General features: G+C 39.8%; 2 protein-coding genes across 2 annotated transcripts in view; one reads left to right on the top strand and one right to left on the bottom strand.

Moving 5' to 3' along the window:
* Nucleotides 1–1,657: 1,657 nt before the first annotated feature.
* Nucleotides 1,658–8,599, top strand: LOC311494989 (uncharacterized protein). Its single transcript, XM_084554271.1, has 5 exons — nt 1,658–1,922; nt 2,035–2,792; nt 7,335–7,388; nt 7,506–7,590; nt 7,670–8,599. The coding sequence occupies exons 1-5, from the start codon at nt 1,866–1,868 to the stop codon at nt 8,360–8,362; spliced, it is 1,647 nt and encodes a 548-aa protein (XP_084410397.1). The 5' UTR covers nt 1,658–1,865; the 3' UTR covers nt 8,363–8,599.
* A 4,123-nt stretch (nt 8,600–12,722) lies between these two features.
* Nucleotides 12,723–24,804, bottom strand: part of LOC311503772 (E3 ubiquitin-protein ligase SMURF2-like) — a 52,762-nt gene continuing 40,680 nt past the window's right edge. Inside the window, exons 12-20 of the mRNA XM_084566646.1 lie at nt 20,599–20,812; nt 18,948–19,051; nt 18,712–18,826; nt 18,350–18,528; nt 17,828–17,965; nt 17,561–17,681; nt 17,188–17,389; nt 16,789–16,864; nt 12,723–16,095 (exon numbers count right to left, since the gene is read on the bottom strand). Of these exons, the coding sequence (XP_084422772.1) occupies nt 15,996–16,095; nt 16,789–16,864; nt 17,188–17,389; nt 17,561–17,681; nt 17,828–17,965; nt 18,350–18,528; nt 18,712–18,826; nt 18,948–19,051; nt 20,599–20,812 (1,249 nt within the window). The 3' untranslated portion in view covers nt 12,723–15,995. The remainder of the gene's footprint in view (nt 16,096–16,788; nt 16,865–17,187; nt 17,390–17,560; nt 17,682–17,827; nt 17,966–18,349; nt 18,529–18,711; nt 18,827–18,947; nt 19,052–20,598; nt 20,813–24,804) is intronic.

Below are 24,804 nucleotides of genomic sequence, written 5' to 3'. Positions count from 1 at the left end.
GATAAGATCTGTGTTTGATTATGGCAGTATTGCATATGGATCAGCTGCCAGGTCGCAACTTAAGAAATTGGATGTGATTCAGGCACAGGCACTAAGAGCTTGCAGTGGGGCTTTTAGAACATCGCCAGTACCTGCTTTACAGGTAGAAATGGGAGAAATGCCACTGGGGTTGAGAAGGAAGCAGCTGATGGTCAATTATTGGGCGAATTTGCAGGGACACACTGATTCTCACCCGACAAAAAAAGTTCTACAGGAGTGCTGGGAGAATGGGAAGAGTCAGAGGGAAAATTTTGGGCGGGTAGGGAATGATGGGGCAAAAGAACTGGGAGTATTAGAAGTGAGGATAAGCCCCACAGTAGTGTATCCAGCGATACCTCCATGGCTGTTTGGATGGCCAAGAATAGACTGGTATTTGTTAGAGAGGAAAAGAAAAGAAAAAGGTCAAATAGACTTGGTGAGTGCATTCAAATACCACGTAATGGGAGAATATAGTGATTTTATGCTCATTTATACAGATGGAGCTAAAGAACCTGAGACAGGAGTGACAGGATTTGGGGTGGCTGTACCAGCAAAGGGAATTGGAATAAATAGAAGAACAACAAATATGTTAGGGGTCTACACGGTGGAGATGCTGGCAGTGCTGGTAGCATTAAGATGGGTGGAAGAGGCAAGACACAACAAGGTACTGATTTGCTCAGATTCTTCAGCAGTTCTGGCAAGTTTGAAATCATTTCATTCCAATAGCCGTCAAGACATTTTATATCAAGTTCTTCAATCAATCACAAGAATAGGGAACAGAGGAGGTGAGGTTAGATTTATGTGGGTACCAGCACATGTAGGGGTGAGGGGGAATGAGAGGGCGGATGAACTAGCTAAGAGGGCGTTAAGAAAAAGAAAAATAGAAATGGAAGTAAGTATTAGCAAAGCAGAGGTTAAGAATGTAGTTTGGGGGAAAATCAATCAAATGTGGCAAGAGAGGTGGGACAGAGAGGGCAAAGGGAGGCATTTATATAACATACAAAACAGCATCAGGATCAATAGGGCAGGTATGGGACACAGGAGAGAAGAAGTGGTGATGATGAGGTTAAGGCTAGGGCACTGTACACTGAATAAGTCACTTAAACTGGTAGGGAAACATCAAACAGGATTGTGTGAGAGGTGTCAGGAAGATGAGGAGTCGGTGGAACACGTACTTTTGAGGTGTAGAGCATATGAGGGACAGAGAGAGGTGATGAGGGATAGTTTGAGGGAGTTAGGGAATCACGATTTTAACTTAAAGGGAATATTGGACATGGGTGAAAGGGCACGAGTCAGGGTAGTGGTTAAATTTTTAAGGGACACTGGGCTTTTTTATAGAATATAAAGTAGGGTAGGAAGTGTGTAAAATGGGGTAAATGTGTGGATGAGTGTGTGTTGTGGTGGCCTACTGGTCCACACTCCAGAGCAGAAGGGGGCGGTAATGCACCTATAGTTGGATGCCAACCGCCGTAAAACAAGAAGAAGAAGAAGAAGAAGATATCACGTGAGAACTGAGCTGTGGTAAGTAAATCAAAATCTTAATTTCCACCCTTGCAATTGTCTGGGGTTTGATCAGATTTCAGACAAACTTAGATTAAATCTTGCAAATGCTTTAGTCCAGGTGACTGTATAGTTACAAAGGTGACTCATCCATTTGCTGTTTTGTCACTAAATCCAGTATTAATCCGACCTATCATATGTTGCATCATTGATCTTTACATTTTAAATATTCAGCAACGAAGAAGGCAGTCAGCAAAGTCAACAGAGATGACTGATTTACACTGACAATCACTAAACTGTGTTCTCTAGAGATGTTTTGTATACGGGACTGATTGAAGATAGCAGTGATGGCAGTTTGGGCAGCAGTGCTTATGACCTATGGAGCTTCTATAGGAACTGCAAAGGTATTGTAAGCTGGGTGGTGGCTTTCGTAAGTGTCTCAGTCAGTGTACAGCTGTCTGTTCGTCTATATCACTGAATTTTTTTTTTTTTGTTCTTGTATCACTATTTTTGCAGAACTTTGCAAAACCTGGTTCAAATATTGAAGTCCCACTGGATATGGCTCCAAACTCTGTAGATGATATGTACATTGGTTGTAAAGAGAAGATGGAGAACAGAGTGAAGAATGAGTACTTGATGAATGAGAAAAACCGAGACAAAAATTTCACACTGGCCTGGAGTGAAGCAGAGAAATACTACAACAAAAGATGGAAGCGTAGAAAGGGAAGAAAACCTTCCAGCGCGCTGGGGAAGGAACAGATCATGGCTATTTATGTTTATACACTTGACAAACCAAAACTGTATCTTGAGTTCAATAATGCAGTTCGAACCCAGAGGATGAAGTACAAGACCACATTCAGGTATCATTCATTGCACTTTTTCCTCACAGACGCCCTTCAAACTCTCAACTCTCGCAAACCTAAAGATGAGGGGTGTGTCAGTGGGTATCGCAGAGTCAACAGCTACTTCAGCCAAGATGTTCTCAACAAGGGGATTCGCTTTGGGTCCTTCACCTCAAGCTCAATGGGTTGGTACCCTAGTATTGACAGATTTGGAGATGAGACGTGCTTTGAGATAATGACTTGCTCCGGAGCAGACATCTCATTGTATTCCAAGCTCGGAGAGTCAGAGAGAGAAGCTTTGATTCCTCCTTATGAAGTCTTTAAAGTCACAAAGATAGAGAGAAGGTCTAAGCAAAACTCTCTGCCATGTGAGGTGGTCTATAAACTAAAGAGCGCAGGCAGAAATCTTTCTAATTTGAATTGTGCTCTCTTCTGAAATGAGATAATTAAACATGCAGAACTGCAACTGCGTCTGTTCATATTTTGAAATTCAGTTGTATTATTTGCACTGAATATAGATATGGCTCCTGATCCCACTGATGGCTGCCAGTCTGAAGCAGCCTCTGTGATTGACCTGTCTGGTGTGTTTGAGTGGCGCTACAATAGAAACCTTAGCACAAGCACCTGAAAGAAGACCATGCCATAGACTTCAAGCAATGACAAGGGGAAAACACATTTACACCATAGATGGATTAAGTGCCACTGCGTCACAATCAGACATTGTGCAGAACCACCTATCGCAGGATATGGAAACGCTTTCAGCAAGATGTCGTCAACACAAACATGCATTTTGTGTTGCCCAGGTGCTTTCACCTGGTCAGCTTCATGACCTATGGAGCTTCTATATGAAATGACCAAATGGGAGCTCCTGTGTTCATGGAAACAGTGTTGTGCTGATGTCAGTAGAAGTCAGGAAAATTACAAAAGTTTAATTCAAGGTCAGTTTCTAGTACAAAATAAAGGCCAAATAAAATTACTTCACTAACAGACCACACCTTAATTGATACAAAGAAGTTTAAGGGGATGGATGAGAAGGGTTGAAGCGAAGGCAATTTTGGCTGGATAGAATGTGTAGAGGAACCCAGGGACTGAAACTCAGGTTGGCGGTGATGGCCGTTTGGGCACATCTCTGGGTGCTTTGGCTCCTTGTCCCCCAAAAAGAGTTTTAAATTGATTAATTTGTATAACGTTAAAGGCAGTCCAAACTGTTTAAAAATGCTGTAAAGAACCAGAGCCTGAAACCCCCAGAGCAAGCACTAAGGTGAAAGGGGCAAGGATTAACTCCCTTTTAACAGGAAGAAACCTTGAGCGGAACCCAGCTCATATAGGGGGACCCACATCTGCTTGAGGCCAGCCAGGTTTGCAAAGAGGTTTACAAGGGAAACCTCTTTGCAGAGTGTCCTGCAAGGGATGTGGCCGAAATGGAGGGTTAGAGGAGAGTGGGCCTGTTGTTAGATGTGTGTGTTTAGCGCCAAAAGAGATACTGTGTGAGATTTTGGTTAGCACATGATGTGGTCATATGTTTGTTCGGCTGGAAGCAGTGGATGTAGTGTGAATCAGAGGACTGCTGGAGGAGCACTGGATGAAATGGACGACTGGATGAGAGTGACGGAGGTGAACGTTTAGAGCTGAGTGAGATTCTGAATGTGCGTTGGTTGACATATTCACGTGGAGCAGGAAATAAAAGATGAGCAGATGTGGTTTAATATAGAGGAACTTAATGCGCTGATGTATACTGAGGTGATGGATGTTCTAATGTTGGAGGAAGACCTTTAGTCCAGCTCCCCAAATAGTTGCAACAATAACGTGTTATAGCTTCTAGAGGGTCCATATTTTTGTTGGCCAGTTAGAGGTGAGCTGCCACCAGCTGTGTTGTCAGGAAAGAGTGCTACGGTATCTGCTACGTAATGCAAGCTGCATTTAGGATGATAAATGGAGCAAAAAAAAATAAAAATAAAAATAATGGAGATTGTGACAGGGTGAGGAAGAACAAAAGACCTCTCATTTCATTCTTAAACTAGTGGATATTGGGGTTCTTTTCAGACCTTTCATTTCTGTTTGAATTTATGAATGTAAAACATTCCATACAAAATGAGAAGATCTAAGAAGAAGACATGACTTCTGTCCAAATCCTTTTATTATTTTAAGTAAAACATGACCTCCATTTCTGTTGGATAGTCTTAAGCCCACAAAGCACATTGTTCTACATCAATCCAGAAGAATTTAACATAAAATCCAAAAGTAAATGTACAGTTCTTTCTGTGTCAGTGTAACAGATTACACAAGACTCAGAAAGATCATTTTTATACTTTTTTCCATTGATCTTAAAGTTGTTTTGGGGGTCTTGGTATGAGGGGCCGTTAGGGACATTATTCAGACATAGCCTCTCACATATACACATCAAATGCAAAGCTCTCACATATACATGTCAAAATGCTCTCACATATACACGTCAAGTATGAGTCGAAGTGGAAGTTGTTTGAGTCGAAGCGGAAGTTGTTTGAGTCGAAAGGGAAGCAGCGGCGCTATGCAAACGGGTAGGAACCGGTCACTGTAACTCCTGCTGCAGAATTGACTCTGTAGTTGGAGCTGCACTTGCAATAGCCGGCTGCTGCCCGGTTGTTGCATTTGTTAAAGTCCTGATGGTCTCCACTGAGGCAAATATACTATTTAGCAAACCCACTGCTTCAGTTAGGCTACTCGACTGTTGTTCAGGGCAGGGGATCAACCCGTACCCAGAAATCTGAGTACAAGACCACATTCTAGTATCATTCACTGCACTTCTGCACAGCCCATGAATGAATGAATATTTCAATAAAGGTATAATGATACTTTTACTATTCCAGTGATCTACATTCTGTATAAGGCATGTTTTGTTTTGTAAAGCACAGACTGTTAAATGTACTGTCTATTGTGCAAATAAAGCCTACATTTCAAACATTGTGCTTGATTCTCTTTTCTATTTGGGCTTGCATGTAATTCAAAGAAACAGAAGCTAAAATGGTTTTCTTGTGCGAAGCTGGTGACGGAAACCAGTGCTTGGCAGACGGTATGTGTTTAAAACACAATGTGTGAATTGACTGGTAGTTTCTATTTGAGGGCTTCAGTGCAAATGTTAAAGCACATACTAGCATGAACCAAACTGTTACAAATGAATAACACTCATTTCACTCAGAATATTTAATCACCCAATTATTCTTATTATTATTATTATTATTATTATTATTATTTATGAAGTATGGATTTTAATTTAGAAACTGAACAGCCAGATGTTGTTCTAGTGTTCCTAATACCATGTTGGTGTACCAAAAAGGCACTGTAGTGTTTCACTAAACTGTGTATTTGTTAGATGTTTGTACAGCTTTAGTCAGGATCAAGATTCTTTTGGATTTGGAGTGGGAGTGGGAAGTAGAATTCTACAGCTATCATAATCCACGAATCACTTAAAGTTACGTGTAGGTCAGACAGAGACCTCAGTATTCTTTATCGATTTGGTCTGTGTCCGGGATTTTTTTTTGGTGAGATCATTCCTCATGTGCTCAGCTAGTAAATGCTAAAAGGAAAGGCATAGCACTGGAAATTGTGCTTATGTTGCGATTTATTTCCCCTGGACGCTCCAGGTTGGAATAATGTGACATTGTAATAACTCGGTCCCATCTCTAACTTTGTCACACCTTCAGTCCTGCTCCTTCTGTGGAGTTAGCTGTGGGTGCGTCATTAAAGTGGAAAGGGCATCTGGAATGTGGTGATAGTCATTCATTGTACTTTTAGCATAAAATATGCATGATTCTTTGCATTACTGTATTTTTCATGCAGTCTGCTTTGCATGCACATTGTGATGATTTATAAGTATAATGGAGCATGCCAGCAGAATAATATGGTACCAACCATTTGAGTTATCTATTATTGTATAGTACCATAAGCTAGGCTGGGCAGAGTCACCGAATCACAGATATGGCATAGGAATGAATGTTTTTATTCGTGTATATGGTTGTGCTTCCATAAAGGATGACTGTAGCCTGTACTTATCTGAAAGCACAGTGTCGTTTGACTTTTCTATGTATGGTCATGTTTGAGTGTCTTCTTTGTCACCTGACTCAGATAAGCTCTCTAATCTTAGCCTGCATGTGTGGCTTCCCTTTATGATGACAAGTGCGTTCTGTAAATGTGTGCTGTACGTTCTCAGTCACAGGAAATTAATAACATTAAGACAGAATACAACATGCTTAAGTATAAAAGCAAACGGTGAGAGACTGTTGAAGTTAATAGTTGTGAGATAAAAGAGGACGCTGCCAAACTCAACATGGCGATCAGTGAAATGATAGAAATAGCTTTTCAGTTAGTTTAATTACTTGAAACCCTTGGAAGAAGATGAATGCAGAACGTGAAAAAGTAATAATTAAGAAATTTAAAATGACTCCAGTAGATGTCCTGCAGGAAAGACCCCACTTTAATAAATGAACAAATTAAGTATTAGCAGCAAATATAGTATTTCAAAGAACATAGTAAGATTATTGTCACTGAGACATCAGTTTCTGAACACATGTATATACAAAGACAGAGGATAAACCTTAGTTAATAATTACACTGACTGAATGTAATTCTTAATTTAAGCTGTAAGATAAGTGTAGTGGAGTCAGAAGTTCAGTATTTCCCTTTGAAAAGTAGCAAAAACATAAAGTACGCGTTTGTCAAAACTGCACTTAACTACAAAACCTTTACTTTGATTTTAAAGTTGTTTTGGGGCCCTTGGAGGCCTCGGCCATCTTTAACAGCCCAAAAGTACTTACTGCCAGGCCTGCTGCATACTTTTTTTCTTTCCCCCTCACTACTTCCTCTTTATGGTGGTAGTGTCACGGTCACCTGTTTTCATGTCAACCTTTTAACCAATCAGCATTTGACCTGCCCAAGCCAATTTGCAAATTTGAGAACAGCTTCTCCATCTGAGTTGAGTTTCTTTCACTCTTTTAACAGACATCGTCTTGGAAGCTTAAATCAACCAGGCTACCAAATGGGAAATGAACTGTGGTAAGTAGAAGTCATTATTTCTTCCGTTGCTGTTCTCAGGGTTTGACCAGATTTCCATCAGCTGATTTATATGAAAAATATACAAAAACTGAGTGAAAAAATATGTTTTGTGCGCAGGTTTGCATGCTGTTGGAAAATGGCAATGACGGCACTTTTGGCAGCAGTGCTAGTGACTTCTGGAGCTTCTACGCTAGTGGAAAAGGTAGAGTAAGCTTCTTGCTTCTTGAATGAACGAGATCAACAGAAGATTTATTTTCAGACTGTATTTATTACTTTTCCAGAATGAAGCCAGTGAAATCCCACTGGATATGGCCCCAAATTCTGTTGATGACATGTACACTGGATGTGAAGACAAGATGAAGGATCTAGTGGAGAAGCAGTACCTGAACAACGAATTAAATAATGATGCGAATTTCACAAAGGCCTGGAATGAAGCAGCGAGATTGGAACCTACTACGAACCTGGAGAAGGAACAGAGAATGGCTATTTATGTTTATTCACATAAGAGTCTAAATATCTATCGTGGTTTCAATGAAGCGGTTCGAACCCAGAAATCTGAGTACAAGACCACATTCAAGTATCATTCACTGCACTTCTTCCTCACACGAGCCGTTCAAACTCTCAACTCAACGTGTCTCACTGCATACCGCCGAGTCAACCGCGACTTCAGTCAAAATGTTCTCAACAAAGAGTTTCGCTTTGGGTCCTTCACCTCCAGCTCACAGGGGTCGTACCCTGACCCTAACACATTTGGAACCAAAACATGCTTTAAGATAAACACATGCTTTGGAGCCGACATCTCGTCGTTCTCTAAGCATGAGTCGGAGAATGAAGTCCTGATTCCTCCTTATGAGGTCTTCAAAGTCACAAAGATAGAGAGAAGTTCTGAGCAAAACAGGCTTCCATGTGAGGTGGTCTATGAAGTGGACACCACAAACAAAGTTGTTTCCAATTTGAATTGTGCTCTCTTCTGAAAAAAGCAGTCTGACACATTGAACAGATGTTTGATATTATTATAAAAAATAATATACAGAATTGTGCCAGATTAGTCGATTCATATTTTAGAATTCATTTGAAATTGGAGTCACATATTTAAATAAAGGCCCTGTGATAGACTGGCGACCTGTTCAGTGTGTAACCCGTCTCTCGCTCAATGACAGCTGGGATAGGACCCAGCCCATGAATGAATGAATATTTAAATAAAGATATAACAATATAAGGCATGTTTTGTTTTGTAAAGCAAATACTATTAAATGGATTGTCTATTGTGCAAATAAAGCCCACATTTCAAAAATGTTATTATTATTATTATTATTATTATTATTTATAAAGTATGAATTTTAATTTAGAAACTGAACAGCCAGATGTTGTTCTAGTGTTCCTAATACCATGTTGGTGTACCAAAAAGGCACTGTAGTGTTTCACTAAACTGTGTATTTGTTAGATGTTTGTACAGCTTTAGTCAGGATCAAGATTCTTTTAGATTTGGAGTGGGAGTGGGAAGTAGAATTCTAGCTTTTGCTTGAGGTAAAGGTACAGCTATCATAATCCACAAATCACTTAAAGTTACGTGTAGGTCAGACAGAGACCTCAGTATTCTTTATCGATTTGGTCTGTGTCCGGGATTTTTTTTGGTGAGATCATTCCTCATGTGCTCAGCTAGTAAATGCTAAAAGGAAAGGCATAGCACTGGAAATTGTGCTTATGTTGCGATTTATTTCCCCTGGACGCTCCAGGTTGGAATAATGTGACATTGTAATAACTCGGTCCCATCTCTAACTTTGTCACACCTTCAGTCCTGCTCCTTCTGTGGAGTTAGCTGTGGGTGCGTCATTAAAGTGGAAAGGGCATCTGGAATGTGGTGATAGTCATTCATTGTACTTTTAGCATAAAATATGCATGATTCTTTGCATTACTGTATTTTTCATGCAGTCTGCTTTGCATGCACATTGTGATGATTTATAAGTATAATGGAGCATGCCAGCAGAATAATATGGTACCAACCATTTGAGTTATCTATTATTGTATAGTACCATAAGCTAGGCTGGGCAGAGTCACCGAATCACAGATATGGCATAGGAATGAATGTTTTTATTCGTGTATATGGTTGTGCTTCCATAAAGGATGACTGTAGCCTGTACTTATCTGAAAGCACAGTGTCGTTTGACTTTTCTATGTATGGTCATGTTTGAGTGTCTTCTTTGTCACCTGACTCAGATAAGCTCTCTAATCTTAGCCTGCATGTGTGGCTTCCCTTTATGATGACAAGTGCTTTCTGTAAATGTGTGCTGCACATTCTCAGTCACAGGAAATTAATAACATTAAGACAGAATACAACATGCTTAAGTATAAAAGTAAACTGTGAGAGACTATTGAAGTAAATAGTTGTGAGATAAAATAGTTCTGAAAAAGAGGACGCTGCCAAACTCACCATGGCGATCAGTGAAATGATAGAAATAGCTTTTCAGTTAGTTTAATTACTTGAAACCCTTGGAAGAAGATGAATGCAGAACGTGAAAAGGTAATAATTAAGAAATTTAAAATGACTCCAGTAGATGTCCTGCAGGAAAGACCCCACTTTAATAAATGAACAAATGAAGTATTAGCAGCAAATATAGTATTTCAAAGAACATAGTAAGATTATTGTCACTGAGACATCAGTTTCTGACAGACTGTCCTCCTCTACAGAACGACCACAGTTGTCGTTTTGCATGCACTGAAATTACGACCCAGTGTTACGTTTGGGGGTGACTAGCCGCGCTGGTGCCCTCTAGCGGCATCGTAATAAGCAAGCTAAAAGCAATTTTAATTCCCGCTCTAGAGCGGTTAATATGTCACTTTATTAAGTTTTAATATTTTTTCATGCTAGAAAGTAACCGTGTAGATCCCCAATATGTGATCGGTTCATCCAAATAGCGCCTGTTGGGAAGTTTGCTCCGACGTTTTCGGAGAAGTGAAGGGCCACCTGTGCAGGGGCGCCGCTCGGGATTTTGGGCCCCATGAAAAGAATCTTTACAGGGCCCCCCAACACAGCGACGAAATTTTTTGATGCTATTTTACATACAATTATACATTTTAATGGTATTTTTGACTATCATTACCATATTTGTGAAAGAAGAAAAACATGACAGTTGACATGTACAGTAGGGGAAGAACTGAGCACTCTGAATACAATGGAATTCATTTTGATTCATTTATTTGCTGCAACACTGATTCTTAAATTGGAAATAAACTCTGGGGAAACTGAACTGTCTGTTGCCAGAAGAAAGCACTGAGAGCATAGAGAAGCACTGAACGAAGAGAGTTCAGTTTCCCCAAGATGGCGCCCGCCTGGATATGCGAGCCAGACGCGAACGGTACTGTGTTCCTTTTTTTAATAAACTGCAAAGTTCTCAATGCTTCGGTTTACATGTAGAGCCCCTAGTTATGCTACCGTGTAAGTGTGGTGATATTGTGAGCCTTGTTAGTGGTATAGAAATAGCGATTTCTTTTTATGTGTAAGTGTGCCCCGAAGGCTAGCGTTATACGCTAATTAGCGGTTTGCAAGAAAACTGGTCACATTTGACTAACAAAACAAATGCATGAAAACAAATACCAGAGAACGGTTGAACTCGGTACACATGTGTTATTAACCCCAGGTTCATTTTGCACCGGAGTTCCCCTTTAAACCTGATGCAATATGTAAATACGTATTTACTATATGGTTGTTCTTATATATTCTATATTTTGTATCTTTTTATATTTTGCACTGTTGTTCCCTGCTGCTGTAACACAATAAAGTCCGCTATCTCTCTGTTGTTGTGGAGTGTCTTTTTGTAAGTCCATTGTCTCCTAAGTGTTTTTGTACTGTCTGTATTGTTTTGTTTGTCTTTACACTGTCTGCCCTGTCGGCCCTGTTTGCACTGTTTCGTATTGTCTGCATAAGATTTCGCACACACTGTATGCCCAGTCCCTTGTATTCTACTTAGTTCTATGTCTTCATGTGGCTCCAACGTTCTCTGATCTCACTTTGTACTGCACCTGCTATACATGGTTGAAATGACAAGAAAAACCTCTTTGACCATTGACATTTTTTTTCATGGCCACATATCCCAAGAAATCAGGCAAAGGAGCAGTAGATATGGTGAGCTGGAAATATTTAAATTTCCTTAAATAATTCTGAATATTGTGGTGATTGCTTTTTTGTTTGTGACAAATCTAAGAGACTTAACATATAGACCAAATTCTATAAGGAATAATTTGAGTGAAGGTGTGGACTTTGCATATTTGGACAATATTGCGCTACTGGCTACTATCCACCTCCGCCATGTCTTTGAGCACGTCAGCAAACACGTCATAACCGGTCATAATCGGACCTCTCCGGTCACGAGGTCGTCACCACACACAACCACAAGAGGGCACTGTTAAACACAAACTGAACATTGTTACAGACATGATGGGGAATGTGGTGCAGAACTGTCATCACTCTGTTTAATTACTGTAAATAATGAACTGGCAAGTGAGTGCAGGTCAGAAAAGGAGATTACATTACATTTTACATCCACAGCGTTTATATGCAGTTACTGTTCTTAATTTGACAAACAACGATGATGTCCTTTATATAATGTTGTCGCAGCCATGCTCAAAAAAACGTATCTTCACCCTGATGACCTCCAGCATTTAGAATTCACCTTCAGTTTTGGTCATTTGTGTTTATTTCCTTAAAAGCCAGTACATCAGAGTGGTTAATGCATTTCTAGTTTTACTTTGGATCTCAATAGTTGAGTTTTATATAATAATTTGAATTAGCCAATCAGTGAGTTTGAGAGATGTGATATTCCAGTTTAAAATAAAAAATTAATGAGATCCATTCATCTTCTGTAACCATTTGTTCCTGTTAAGGGTCGCGGGGTCTGCTGGAGCCTATCCCAGCTGTCACCGGGTGAAAGGCGGGGTACACCCTGGACAGGTCTCCAGTCTATCGCAGGGCTAACACAGAGAGACAGACAACCATTCACACTCACATTCACACCTACGGCCAATTTAGAATCACCAATGAACCTAACCAGCATGTCTTTGGACGGTGGGAGCAAGCTGGAGTACCTGGAGAGAACCCACGCAGACACAGGGAGAACATGCAAACTCCACACAGAAAGGCCCCAATCGGCCTGGATTGGAACCTGGGACCTTCTAAAATAAATGACATAATACAGAAAATGTAAAATGTAAAAGTAATGAAATTTTAATGCAGTTTGTGATTTATTTTATTTTCAGTATTGGCTATTGATAATTATACTGAGTGAGTTTACTGTTTTTTAAATTTTTAGCCACCCCAGCCTGATTTTCTTTATGAAATATAAAAAATAATGTGTCCTCTCAGACTGAGTTGGATTGAAATACAGTATACTATGTGAAGTGTCACAAGAAGTCATAATGCTGAAAAGTTTTGATAGACACATCTTCAGATTTGATGAATCAAACGACTCAAAATGGATCGTGCTTCTCACCAAAGTTGTAGTAGTTGAATGTTAGTCATTACTAAGCGCATAATGTGGCTAAATCATCTCAATGCCGCAGCAACAAAAAAGGAGAGTGATGCATGTGGTTCTATAAAACATAATGCTGTTAGGTCCAAACAGCATAGTTTTATTGCTCAGCTTTCTGCAAGGGTACAACAAGTTTATTACTTTGATTCTTTATTGTCCTTATGTACAGGTGTCAGTTACAAACTCACAGAGCAGCTGATGTGAAAAACTATGAACACATATACTGTAATAATAAATACAAAAACAGATCGAAATCAAGAGGAAACATGGTGCAGTTAAAAAAAAAACACATTGTTTTAGATGTTCTGAATCCAATCAAAAGTCATTAACACACACATACACACACACGAATTTGCACATAAACATATTAATGTGTGATTAAAGCATTCGGAGAGTTTGCTGAAGATTAAAAAGCTCGTTGTTGTTTGTGAGACTATAATTTAAATGAACTGAATAAACTTAAGAGTTGTTTGTCAGGTTAATCAGCGTAGACAGAAATCTCACAGTTGTTGCTTGAAAAGGTTAACAACGCTAAATAGGTGAGACGGATCAATTTATCTGCTCAACATGGAGAAGTGTGTTTTGCCCTGTTCTGAAAGCACTCAGCCCCAGCAACGACTTTTGCACTGAGCCAGCAAGAGAACTTGGTGCTAACAGACAGTAATAAAGAGCAGAAGTGGACTGTGTGCTCTGGACAAACACATATGTGCGTGTGTGTATATATGTACTTTATATGTTATCTACATTTCATTGAAAAAACAAACAACAACCAAAAACAAAAAAAAAAACAAAAACAAAAAAAAACAGTCCAATAACTATTTGGTAAATAGAAGGAAGTGTTGGATTATAACTTGGAGCCCAAGTATGCATAATGTGTTCCAAAAAAAAAAAAAAAATCAAAAAATCAAAACCTTCTTCGTTTCCACCTCTGAGTAAAGTTATTAAAGGTAAAATCAAAAAAGCAGGTAGAATACATATAAAAAAAATGAATATTTATCAGATTTTACCTAGTCAAAAAGTTTTAAGAGTAACAATTACGCAAATAAATAGGCTTCATCTCTCAAGCATCCATTCATGCAGTGGATTTTTTAATTTTTTTTTATTTTCATTTTAGATAAAGGCTCTGATCATGGAGATGCTCCTCACCATCACCCCTCTGTTTTTCAGTGACTTTTCACTTTGGTGGCACATTTTCACCGCGTAGCACCCAGGAGTTCAGTGGTCAACCTCTGGCATCTGCAGCGATGAGGATCTCAGGCCACTAACAGCACCGAGTCTACCTCCTCGCTTTTAAAATCCATGTTGCTGTGCATACGAAATAATGTGCATATGTCATCTGTGCTAGCAGATGATCACTGACCTCCAGAGCAGCAAATGTGGCCATTCAGGTTCTCCTATGTATGTATGCATGTATGCATGTATGCATGTATGTATGTTGTTCATGTGTGAAAGTGATAAACCAAAAGAAAATGTCACTTTAAACTGTCAAATTTGTACAAAGACAAAGACTGTGTATAGCTTCTGATTAAAAACGGTTCTACCCCTCCTCTTATACAAGCCTAATGTAAAATAATAATAGAAACCAAATAGCAAAAACAAATGACTTCACCTGAGAATGCAAAGAGGTCTGTGACAGAAACCAACATGCTTGCATTTTAAACTGAACAAAATAAAACAAAAAAAACAAGCAACAATATACAAAATAGCTATGTATTTGTACATTTATACTCAAAAATTACAGGTGTATAGATATTTTAACTTTGAACAGTTCTAATGTAGTTGTATAGCAAATGAAACATGATATATTTAAATCTAACATGAAGAAAGCACTTCTGCCGTCACTGCTCAGTTTGTAAAGTGCTCTAAAGTGACAAGAGAGAGAGAGAGAAAGAAAGATTTTTGCCTTTTTTTAAACAGATGACTGAAAATAGACATTTACCTTGAATAGCTATTTATCAAGCCTCATCTTGTGGAGGGTGGTGCCCTTTTCACATATGATCTGACATCAAGTGTGCTGGGTTAAGTTTGGCTTGATATAAAAAGGAACATGCATACCTGCTCGAGACAAATGTGTGAACAACAGGAAAGGAAAATGTTTAAACAGCGAGGAACCGTCAACTCCGCAGTGACATACTGTGGGAGCAGAGGCCGAGGGCAACTACAACGTGTCTACTTTCCTTGTAAACACAACTAGGAACATACAGACACAAGGGGGACGGGGATAAAACGCTATTCATTACTTCTTCTTCACCAGAGTCTGTCCCTTAAAATGCTGCAAAATCAACAGGCCTACACTTGAATCAGCATTTACGAGTTCCACTTCAAAATGACATGCTCGCTATTCAAATAATGGCTGCACAGTTACAAGATGACTGCTGGTGTGAAAATTAAACTCTTTTGAAGCGCTGCTGTAAAAGCTACAGGTCTGAAATCATCTATTAACCCTCCCAAAAGACAATACGTAGCATTTTGGAATGAAACTCTTCAAATATCAAAGCATTACACTGAGGTAGGATGAATTCATGGAGCTCCTACAAGATGAAGCACACCAACTCTGCAGCCACTGGAAGGTCTACTGGTTGAGGTTAAAATGGCTTCTAAATGGAAAGATATGGCTACGTGCAGTGTTAAAGATTCAGTAGCACAACATAGATCAGTTAGTAAAAGTTGCAAAACAAAATGATGACTTGTGGTTGTCAAATGCCTGGAAGATTTTGTTTAAGAATTTGGAAGTATTGAACATAACATGTCTCGTGCACAACACCACAACGTTTCCTAATCTGATTCATCTTTTTCTGACATAAAAAAAGCCAACTTGCTAGCAGTTCTTAATTTGAAGAACTAAACCAAATCGAAACAAAAAAAAAAAAAAGAACAATGGGTTAATTCTATAGCAGCTGTTTAAACAGATATCCAAATGGGAAGAATGTGGACAGTGGTGACAGAAGAGGAAGACTGTAGGCTGGACACACGTTCTAGGCTCTGAGTGAGCCCAACGCCAAGTCGCAGCAACAATAATAGTCATCAAAGTCCTGCACAGTTGCACATGTTCGCACACAAAACACACGCTCCACTTTGGCTCTCATTCCACTGCGAAGCCACACGTCTCCTCGATCGCCGTCAGTAGCTTGTCATATAGTTTGTCGTAGCTCTCGTAGGGTGGAATGTCAATCCGATTGAAGCTGGATACAGAGAGAAAAGGTTGACATTAATAACAGCCGAACAGCTAAGTTATCAAAAAGAGAAAGGAAATTATTCCACTAAGGAAGGCTGAATTTAGTTTTAATTAAACATGATAGCTTGCTCTGTCGCTGGTTACTGGGATACTTGAAAAGACAAGAGCCACATGCTGCCTTCAGAAGGGGTTGTGTTTACTGAGTTCACAAGAAACCATATGAACACTTCCTGTGGCATTCCCAACTTTGGAAGCAGAACTTGTCCGTAAGGTCTGACTTCCTCTTGCTACAGCGAGTTTATTGACATTTTTAGAAATGTCGGACGTGAATGGCATGTTAATATATTTAATATAGTTACATATTCTAGTCATATGGAGTTATCTCTGTAATTTTATAATGCGTTCTCCAACAGCCTCATCCTTAACAATGTCTATGTTACTGGTCATTAGCTTGCTGGACTGTTCTGGTTGCCTAGCAGCTTTGTTTAGACCATCTACAGCTGATGTCACCACTTAAATGGTAAGCATGTTGTGTGCCTGACTTCCCATGTCGTAACCACAAGCTCACAAGGTCCATTTGAAGGCAGTAAAACCTGTGCCTTTACCACTGTGAGAGCCCAAATTGTCACAGTAGCAGCTTTTTTTTTTGTACGTGTGATGTGTGTGTAAATATGTGTGTGCATCTGCATGTGACACACACCAGGTATGGGCTTTGGGCAGATTATTGGTGTTGGCATCGATCTGATGAATGGTGAAGAGTCTGGGTCCAGCAGCCCCTGCAATCAAAACACAAACTTGTCTTTACAAAAAGGTCAAACAAGTACCTGAAAAAGAAATAACTGTATTCAGATAAAATGTGTCCATCTCATCACAGAAAAATAAAGCCAATATTATATGTATGTATGTATGTATGTTAACACAACATACTAACGCAGGTTATGTTTCTCAGTAATTACAGCCATTGCCATTTATTTAAGATTAAGCGGTATCATCAAAGTTCTACAAATGAATCTGTATGACTGTTAGGGTTAGGGAACAGAAGCTGAACCAGAAGTGCAGCTGGGCTTGGCTTGGGTTAAAACACAGTCAGGTTAAGTACCTTGTAAAGCCTTGAAACCTTGCAGTGGGACTCTAGAGGAGCCGGTGACAAACTGCAGCAGCCGGGCCCTCCTCTCCTCGTCAAATGACTCCACAGCTTTCCAAAACCACTTGACAATGTTGCTGTCGGGGGTGCAGTGCTTCAGGCGGGTGTTGGACTTCCAGTCAGAAATATCAATCTTTCCCAGGCCACACACTATCAGCTGAAAGAGACACTCATTTAAGTCATCATCAACACAGCACGGAGGATCACTGGCTCCCCTCTACATTCACTCCATGACATTGCAGACGCAATCTAACTCTCAAGGACAAAAAAACATTGTGAAGGTCTCTTCGATATACGATACATGAGTGGAAATGAATCTCTGTTGTACCTCTAGTTCCTTCTCATCGAAGGCTTTTAGCAGGTGCTGTGGAATAACTTCATTAAAGCCTTTCTGAAGAGCCAGAAACTGAGCCTCGATGCCATGGAGGAAACGCCAGTTGACATACAACCTGCAGAGAACATGAGTGTGCAGGGAGGATTAAAAAAATTAAATAAGGCTGCCAATGAAAGATGAAAATGAGGAAAATGTGTGAGCTGAAATTAAATACAGATGTGTACAGCATGTTGTCTTGTGTGTGCGCGTCCCACTTCATACCTGACATACTCCTTCTTGGTGTCTTCTGTCACGGAGATACTCTTCCCATTGGGCTTGAGTTCATGAGGGATGATTTCTCCGTAGGCATTGTGTTCTACACAAAAAGTATGGTCCAGGACACCAGTGATATCATTGTCCCTGAGAACAGACAAGACAAAGAATTTAACAACAAGAAACAGTCCTGTACTTTACTGTGAGAGAAAGGGAGAAAAGAGAAAAATATATTTTTCATCATTCACCTCCATATGATGTGTAAAGTACTACCAAACAAACAGGATAACGGATTATTTTATAAAAAGAAAGAAGTTTTAGCTGCCATCAGACTAAGACTGAGACAACAGTGAAATATGAAAACACTTGTGTCAGTGCAGTGTCAATAATTATCTGAAGTGTCTGGCAGCAGAGGGAGCTAAAGTAAAAGAGCTGGTTTGGTTGTTGACATATTTTATCATGAACACTCACTTTACTCTTGGTGTATGTTTTAGAAAAACGTGTTGCCTGGGGAAAAAGAAAAGGTCTTACAGAATCCAGACGAGGCTGTTGTGGAGGTCCGGATCGACGGATTCCATATCATCTAGAGTAATTGGTTTTCCCAGCAGCTGTTTGTAGAAGGGCAGAGTGAAGCCTCCGTCAATGTAGTGGCCGTGAAACACTGCCATGCCCATGATGCGACCCACAAAGTGAAAGTACGACAGGTGCTCCTGTGGATTAAAAAGAGGACATTCGAATGAAGGCTTTTATTCATGCGTCAGATTTTATACAGATTCAGATGATGAGTTACACCGCAATCAAATTTTTCACTGGTGAGTTTAATATGATGTCACCAGTCTAGAGTCTTGATAAGCATTAAAGAAAATAAACAATGAACAAGAAACTATTCATACTGGGTTGACAGCAGAGTCTGGGTTAATCTGTAGAGTGTAGATGTCATCTCTGGAGTACTGGAACAGGCCGTAGTAAGGGTTCAGCATCTCATGGGATAGTAGGTATAACCATTCCCTAATAGACACATATATTCAGTGTTAAAATGTAATTCAAATGTCACTACAACAAGCATATATAAATGTTTGCTAATTTCTAAAAATAAATAAATACAGATCAGAATCCTGTGAAAATTTACCTTGCTACCCCACCATAGTCCAGTCCTTCTTCTCCTCTGAATTTGATCATCAGTCTCTTCCAAAGATCTTTTGGACGCATCTTCATCACTTGCCGGTATGACTCCTACAGTTCAATAGATATAGTAAATAAAACAAGACTGATCTCCATAACAGGAATTCATCTGGCACTGCTGCCTTTGCAGAATGGGAAAATATTTTTTTTCTTATATGTATTACATGGTGTGTGAAGTTGTGTAACTTTTACAAACCAAAGATAGTTAATCAAGACCAGTAAGTCATAATGTAAGGAATGAAGACTACAGGGATCTGCCAAAACACCCCAGACTGTCCAGCTGCACTGCTTGGAGGAAGTGTCTTTATACCTCCTCTTTGCTATCAAGGATTGGCGTGTTGCAAGGAATCAGAAAACACACTGGTACAATAACAGAATAGCTCAATTATAAACACTGTTTGCGTTAAGGAATAATACAACTGATAAAAATACATCCAATTTGAATGCATGCTTGTCATTACACCAACACATTCAATCCTACTATTAAAAATTAAATAGTTTATTAAGAATTACTTAATAATCCCCATCTAAATCTTTCTGTCTAGAGACTCAACAACACCAAAAACTGTGCTCACTGGAGCTAAAACACTGTATTCATCCAAAAGTTTATACAATATGTAAACTATTACCATACTGTGTATTTGTTAAATAAAATATATATTTAATTTAAATAATATAATATGTATATCATACGGTAAAAATAAAGAACAACTGATGAGCAATGCCACGAGAAAAAGGGTTTACACTTCACACAATTTAGTTATTTAAAAAGGTGTGACAATAGACACAGTATCAGTTTCACAGAACGTATGTCAATGGGAACTCACATGCATGTGACAAATTGCTCTGGTTACTGCATAAAAACCTCAAGTGGATCTGCAGGGCAGGTTTTCACGCTTAATTTTCTCGGTTAGCAGCTGTCACGTCAAAGAAGGATGAAGTCATATTTTACATTGCTCAGCTTGTAGTTATGAAGTTATGTCTGGCCTCAAATACTTGCCACTGCGGCCTTAGCTCCTTTCCTCACCCGCTCCCACCCCCTCCCCACACCCTGATCTCTGTAGCTGCTGAAATCATCCAGAAAGAATGCCTTTGCCTCGGTAGGACAAATGAGTAGGGGAGCCAACAAAAAAAAAAAAAGAGTGAAGCAGAAGAGGAAAAGAAAAGAGAGAAACAGAACTATTTTTTGTGGAGTAGTGAATTCGGCTGGAAATCATAAAGTGGCTCAGAGCACTAGTTCAGTGCTACCCCCACGGCTATTTCTGGTGTACACTGTATATGGGGTAAAAAAACCCAGTATAATGCAAGGATTTTGGTTTGCACATTACATTTTTAGGTTAGAGTGTCATGTTTACAAGGAGTATTTTTGGATAAACATTTACACCCCTGAACTGTAACCTTTCACGGTGTAACCTTTGTTCAGGTGAACAACGTTCATGATCTGTGAAGGACGGTCGTGTTTGTGTTGCTTTTACAATCTAGGAAGCATGGCCGTTCTCCAGCTATTACTAAAGCAAATGCAACATGATCATCTTGTTTATTTGTTTGCGTGTATGAAAGACAGAAAGGGTCATTCTCCATTCAGGTGTGCAGTGTACCTCAAAGATCTCTTCACGGCAGACCTCGATGCGGCAATGGCCGGCCTGGGGTTGTTGCTGAGAAAGTTCCTGTCGCAGTATCTTCAGCTTCTGCACCAGGTCTCTCTTGTATTTTGGCACCGTCAGGCACTCTGCCTCTTCAGGTAACTGGGCTGGGGACAGAGCTTGCTGAGGGACCCCAGGACCGCTCTGGTCCTTTATCTGAACTGGATGACTGGAGGGATAAGGAACAGATGGAGGAATATCAACAAGGTATGAAAGGATGAAGGGGGGGTGGGGCATAATAAAACGGCAGGGCAGGAAAGACAGGAAAAAAGAATATGTCAGTATGTTCCAACACTCAGTTTTGTTTGGGGTTTTTTTTGTCTTAAGTTGCCCTTTCTTAAGGCCAATTTCCGTGTGGTAACAAAGCTTTTACAATCGTACAATCAAGGCAATATTATATTTTTTTTCATTCCCTGCTTTGACTCTGGTGGCAGTAACAAACTTCAACAAAAGTAGAGGTAAGCGAGATGTCCTGTGGGGAATTCCCCAGAACCTCTATCTTGCTGAACTTGGGAGTTTTGCAAGAAATTCCCTCCATGTCCTCACTCTCAATACTGGTTTCAAAGCAAAGAGCACTAAACAAACCTCTAAGCCCTGAGTAAATCTGATCCAGATCTGTGGACAGACTGGGCCTTTGACCAGACATTTGGTAAATATCACCATGCAGAAAGATAGAGTGAGGAAGATAAACCTTAAGTAAGCAGATAGCGAGACACAAACACAAAGAGGAAGAGAAAGAAAGAGGAGAAGAAAATTTACAAAGGAGAGTGGTTTAAGAGTAGCTGGTGCCTCTGGCTAGGTAAACCGAATGGTTAAATTGATGTGTTCCCTGCTTTCCTCGAATGCACATGTCTAAACTCACTTAATGTTTATAAAAATTGCTCTAAACCATGACTCCACATGTGTCTCTCTGTATCCGTCTTTGCTGTAAGGCATAGTTGCTTCCTGTCTGAACAATATAGAAGCTCATTGTTTATGTAGATTACCAGTGGGTAAACCTGCCTACCAGCAACTACAACTGGAACTTCCACCATGTGGCCACTGGAGCAGCCACGCATAGAAACACCATAAGTTCTGTAAACTTGTTCTGTAAACTTGTTGTCAAGAATTAGATACAACCTTTGTCAATATATGGAAGGTGAGTCTTCTTGTTCTGGCCTCTTCAAGCCCTCACTGTGGTGTTGGTAGTGAGATGCCTGGTGCCTGGGTGGGCCTCATAAAAACATAATCCATCTCTCCCTTCAGCAGGACAACAGCCCTCACTTTCCTGTGAGGTGACGCTGAGCCAGCCGAAGACTTCTTTAAAAGAAGCTACTGTCCTCTTCTGGGAGTGGAGTGTCAAGGCTGCTGCTGGCCAAACAAAGGCAGCACATCAAGAGGTCTAAATTGGTATAAAGGATGGGAAGTAGCAACAAACACCCACTTCATCCAACATCCATCGTACAGTTGGCTTCTCTGGTTCAGTGGGTTGAAAAAGGTCTATCTTTCTATTTGGGCTGTCCAAACTAAACGGGTGCAGCATTTCGCCAGTCTATCCCTGTATAATCAACTCTGCTGCTATTTATTTTATTGGCAGGCGCTAGGGCTCCTAGCATGTCAAAGAAAGGGTAAGACTGCAGCACAGCAGTCTTAAAAACCGCTTTAGGAAGGAGGAGGGGAAGAAAAGATGCCTTAAAACAAAATGGAATGAGTTGCTTTTGGCTGGAAGACTAGAGAACCATATAATAATGCGTAATTTCAGTGCGCTTTTTTCTTCTGTGGGCACAGTGTAATTAAAAATAAGTTTCAACATAGTTCAGCGTCTCTAGTAACCAAAGGGAATGAGCTCTGCATATTTGTTGGTAAATATAGAAAATACAAGCAGAGCAAATCTGGAATGGAGAAATGGTTCCTATTGTTGTGGCAACTTGCATTTTTGTTATTTCAATGATGAAGATATGGGAAGAAAATGAAGGCCTGGATGACTTGCACCTGAAACTGAAGAGACATGATAGGCCAGTCGTGTGTGTTCAGCGAGACAGTGCAAAGATGCAGGTTTGTGTGTGTGTGTGTGTGTGTGTGTGTGTGTGTGTGTGTGTGTGTGTGTGTGTGTGTGAGTGAGAGAGAGAAGGTCTACTTGCTTTTTTAACACAGCAGCTGGCACAGGTGGAGTTGTAATGAGTGTTGACTAAGTGCAGTGGTGTTAAAGCCACACACCCACCCCCACCCACTCCCCACCCAGCCAGGAGAATCAAAGGTCCCTTTAAGGGTTGATGTGCTCAGAGTATCGGCTGGTGCCATGCTTTACACTTTTTACACTAACTAAATTACAGGAGAGAATAGAGAGGCTGACCAAAAACTGCCACTGTTGTGTGCCTTGCCAATAAACGCGTGACCTCTAACATTTTTCCCAACAGCAAAGCTCCCACATCTGCATACTTCTGCCTTTGACAAAAGTACATGAATTGAAACCAGCCGCAGGCAGACTGTGGTGATGAGAGAGTCTACCGTCTAAAATATGCTGCATGTAAAGAATGCTTTCCAAGAAAAAAAAAAAGAAAATTTCTGTACTTTCTTTGGACTTTTCTGCACACTTCCTCATGATACTTCCCTAAAATAGACAGAAATGATAACATATAGAGGATATGAAAGCAAAAAGGCTTATTATGCCAACTATCGAGTGCAATACACAGTCATTTCACATGAAACTAAGTCATTTGTCAAGAGTGAAAAAAATATTTTTCCTATGCTTTTCCCAAGCCTGTCCTCCTCTGTTCACGCTTATACATAATGCCTTTTAATGCACCACATACAGACAGAACATTTACCCTGCAATATATACCATTTAGACAGCTGGCATTTATTGTACTGGTAAGTCTTGCGTGAAGTTTACAAAAATTCAGTATATGTCACATATTGCATATACTGTGCATATATATGTGAGATTTTTTGCTCACCCAACAATTTGTACAGTATTTATCTTCCACAGGTTAAATATACCACATGCATATATTGCACAAAATATAATCATCACTTGTTAAGAACATCAATGCAAATGTTGATATAAATGTCAAGAAGATTTACTGCCTGGTTGGGAAAATACCTGCTGATGCCCACTAAACCTAAATTCAGCGCCACCTAAAAATACCTTCAGCAAACACTGATGTAATCTCTTCAGACAAACACTATGTGCTGGTGCAAGGGAAGAAGCTAAGTATGTGAGAGACAGTGTGGCACACCGCAGTAATGCAGCTATGTCTGACTGTCTGACAATTTAAAGCTTTCATCAGCCGAGGTCAAAGGCAACAGGGTTGTCTGAGTCACATTTAAATCGAGATGTGTGCTGCAAGATCAGACGGCTGAGGTTCAAACTGTTGACTCGCAATGTTGTAATGCACAGTCTGTTTCATGTTGCAGACAAAACAAATACTGTTACTACAGAGAGAACAAAAATGCAACCAACCAATGCAAAAGCAAGACTTTAGCTCATTTTGGTCCTTGGAGTTAAAAATCAAAAATGCCACATCACATGGTTGTTTTTAGACGATGGCTTAATAAAGGCTAAAACAACTAACAGTCTTTAATGCAGCCTTTAAAACCAAGGTGAAGAACTTGAAAATGCAACAGAACATTTGTGAGTTGACAGAGAGATTTTAACTGAAGAATGCAGCGTTGAAGATGGTATTTGAGGACATCAAGATCTATGGATTCAAACTTTATGTCGAATCTACAAAGTTTTGTTAAATCAGTCGCAAGAGTTACTTGCACACTGATAAGCTGACATCTGATTTGAAACAGAATCACCAGGTTAATCCTTTATTAATTTGTACTTTGCCTTTGTATGCTTAATTCTTTTTCAAAAAATAATTTTTTTACAGTCTCTTTTCTTATTTGATCAAAGCCAGTCTCTTTTCTCTGTTAAATGTGTCCGAGTGGCCTTCTTTGTTTTGTTCTTTGCCAATTGCTACATTTTTTACTTCTAATTTTATTCTGTCTGTCTGCCAGAGAGCAAAAGAACAAGAGCATTAATGAGAGAAAGATGAACTCCAACGATAATTAAATATGTTCCACTAGTATAAAGGAAGCAGAGGCATGACAACTTAGCGCTTTTCTTACCACTTTGCAAAATAAATTTCCCTTTGCATCCACCCCCCTCTGCAGCATGCATACTTTCAAAACCCA

This window comes from Chelon labrosus (genome assembly GCF_963514085.1).
Source record: "Chelon labrosus genome assembly, chromosome: 2".
Lineage (NCBI taxonomy): Eukaryota > Metazoa > Chordata > Actinopteri > Mugiliformes > Mugilidae > Chelon > Chelon labrosus.
Note: the sequence above shows the minus strand (reverse complement) of the source record. Positions and strands in the feature narration are given on the sequence as shown.

Excerpts from the sequence above, each read along its gene's own strand:
- LOC311494989 (XM_084554271.1), top strand. The coding sequence starts at position 1,866 with ATGGCAGTTTGGGCAGCAGTGCTTATGACCTATGGAGCTTCTATAGGA. Across the intron at positions 2,793-7,334 it reads AATTTGAATTGTGCTCTCTT|ACATCGTCTTGGAAGCTTAA; the intron begins CTGAAATGAGAT and ends CTCTTTTAACAG. Across the intron at positions 7,389-7,505 it reads CAAATGGGAAATGAACTGTG|GTTTGCATGCTGTTGGAAAA; the intron begins GTAAGTAGAAGT and ends TTTTGTGCGCAG.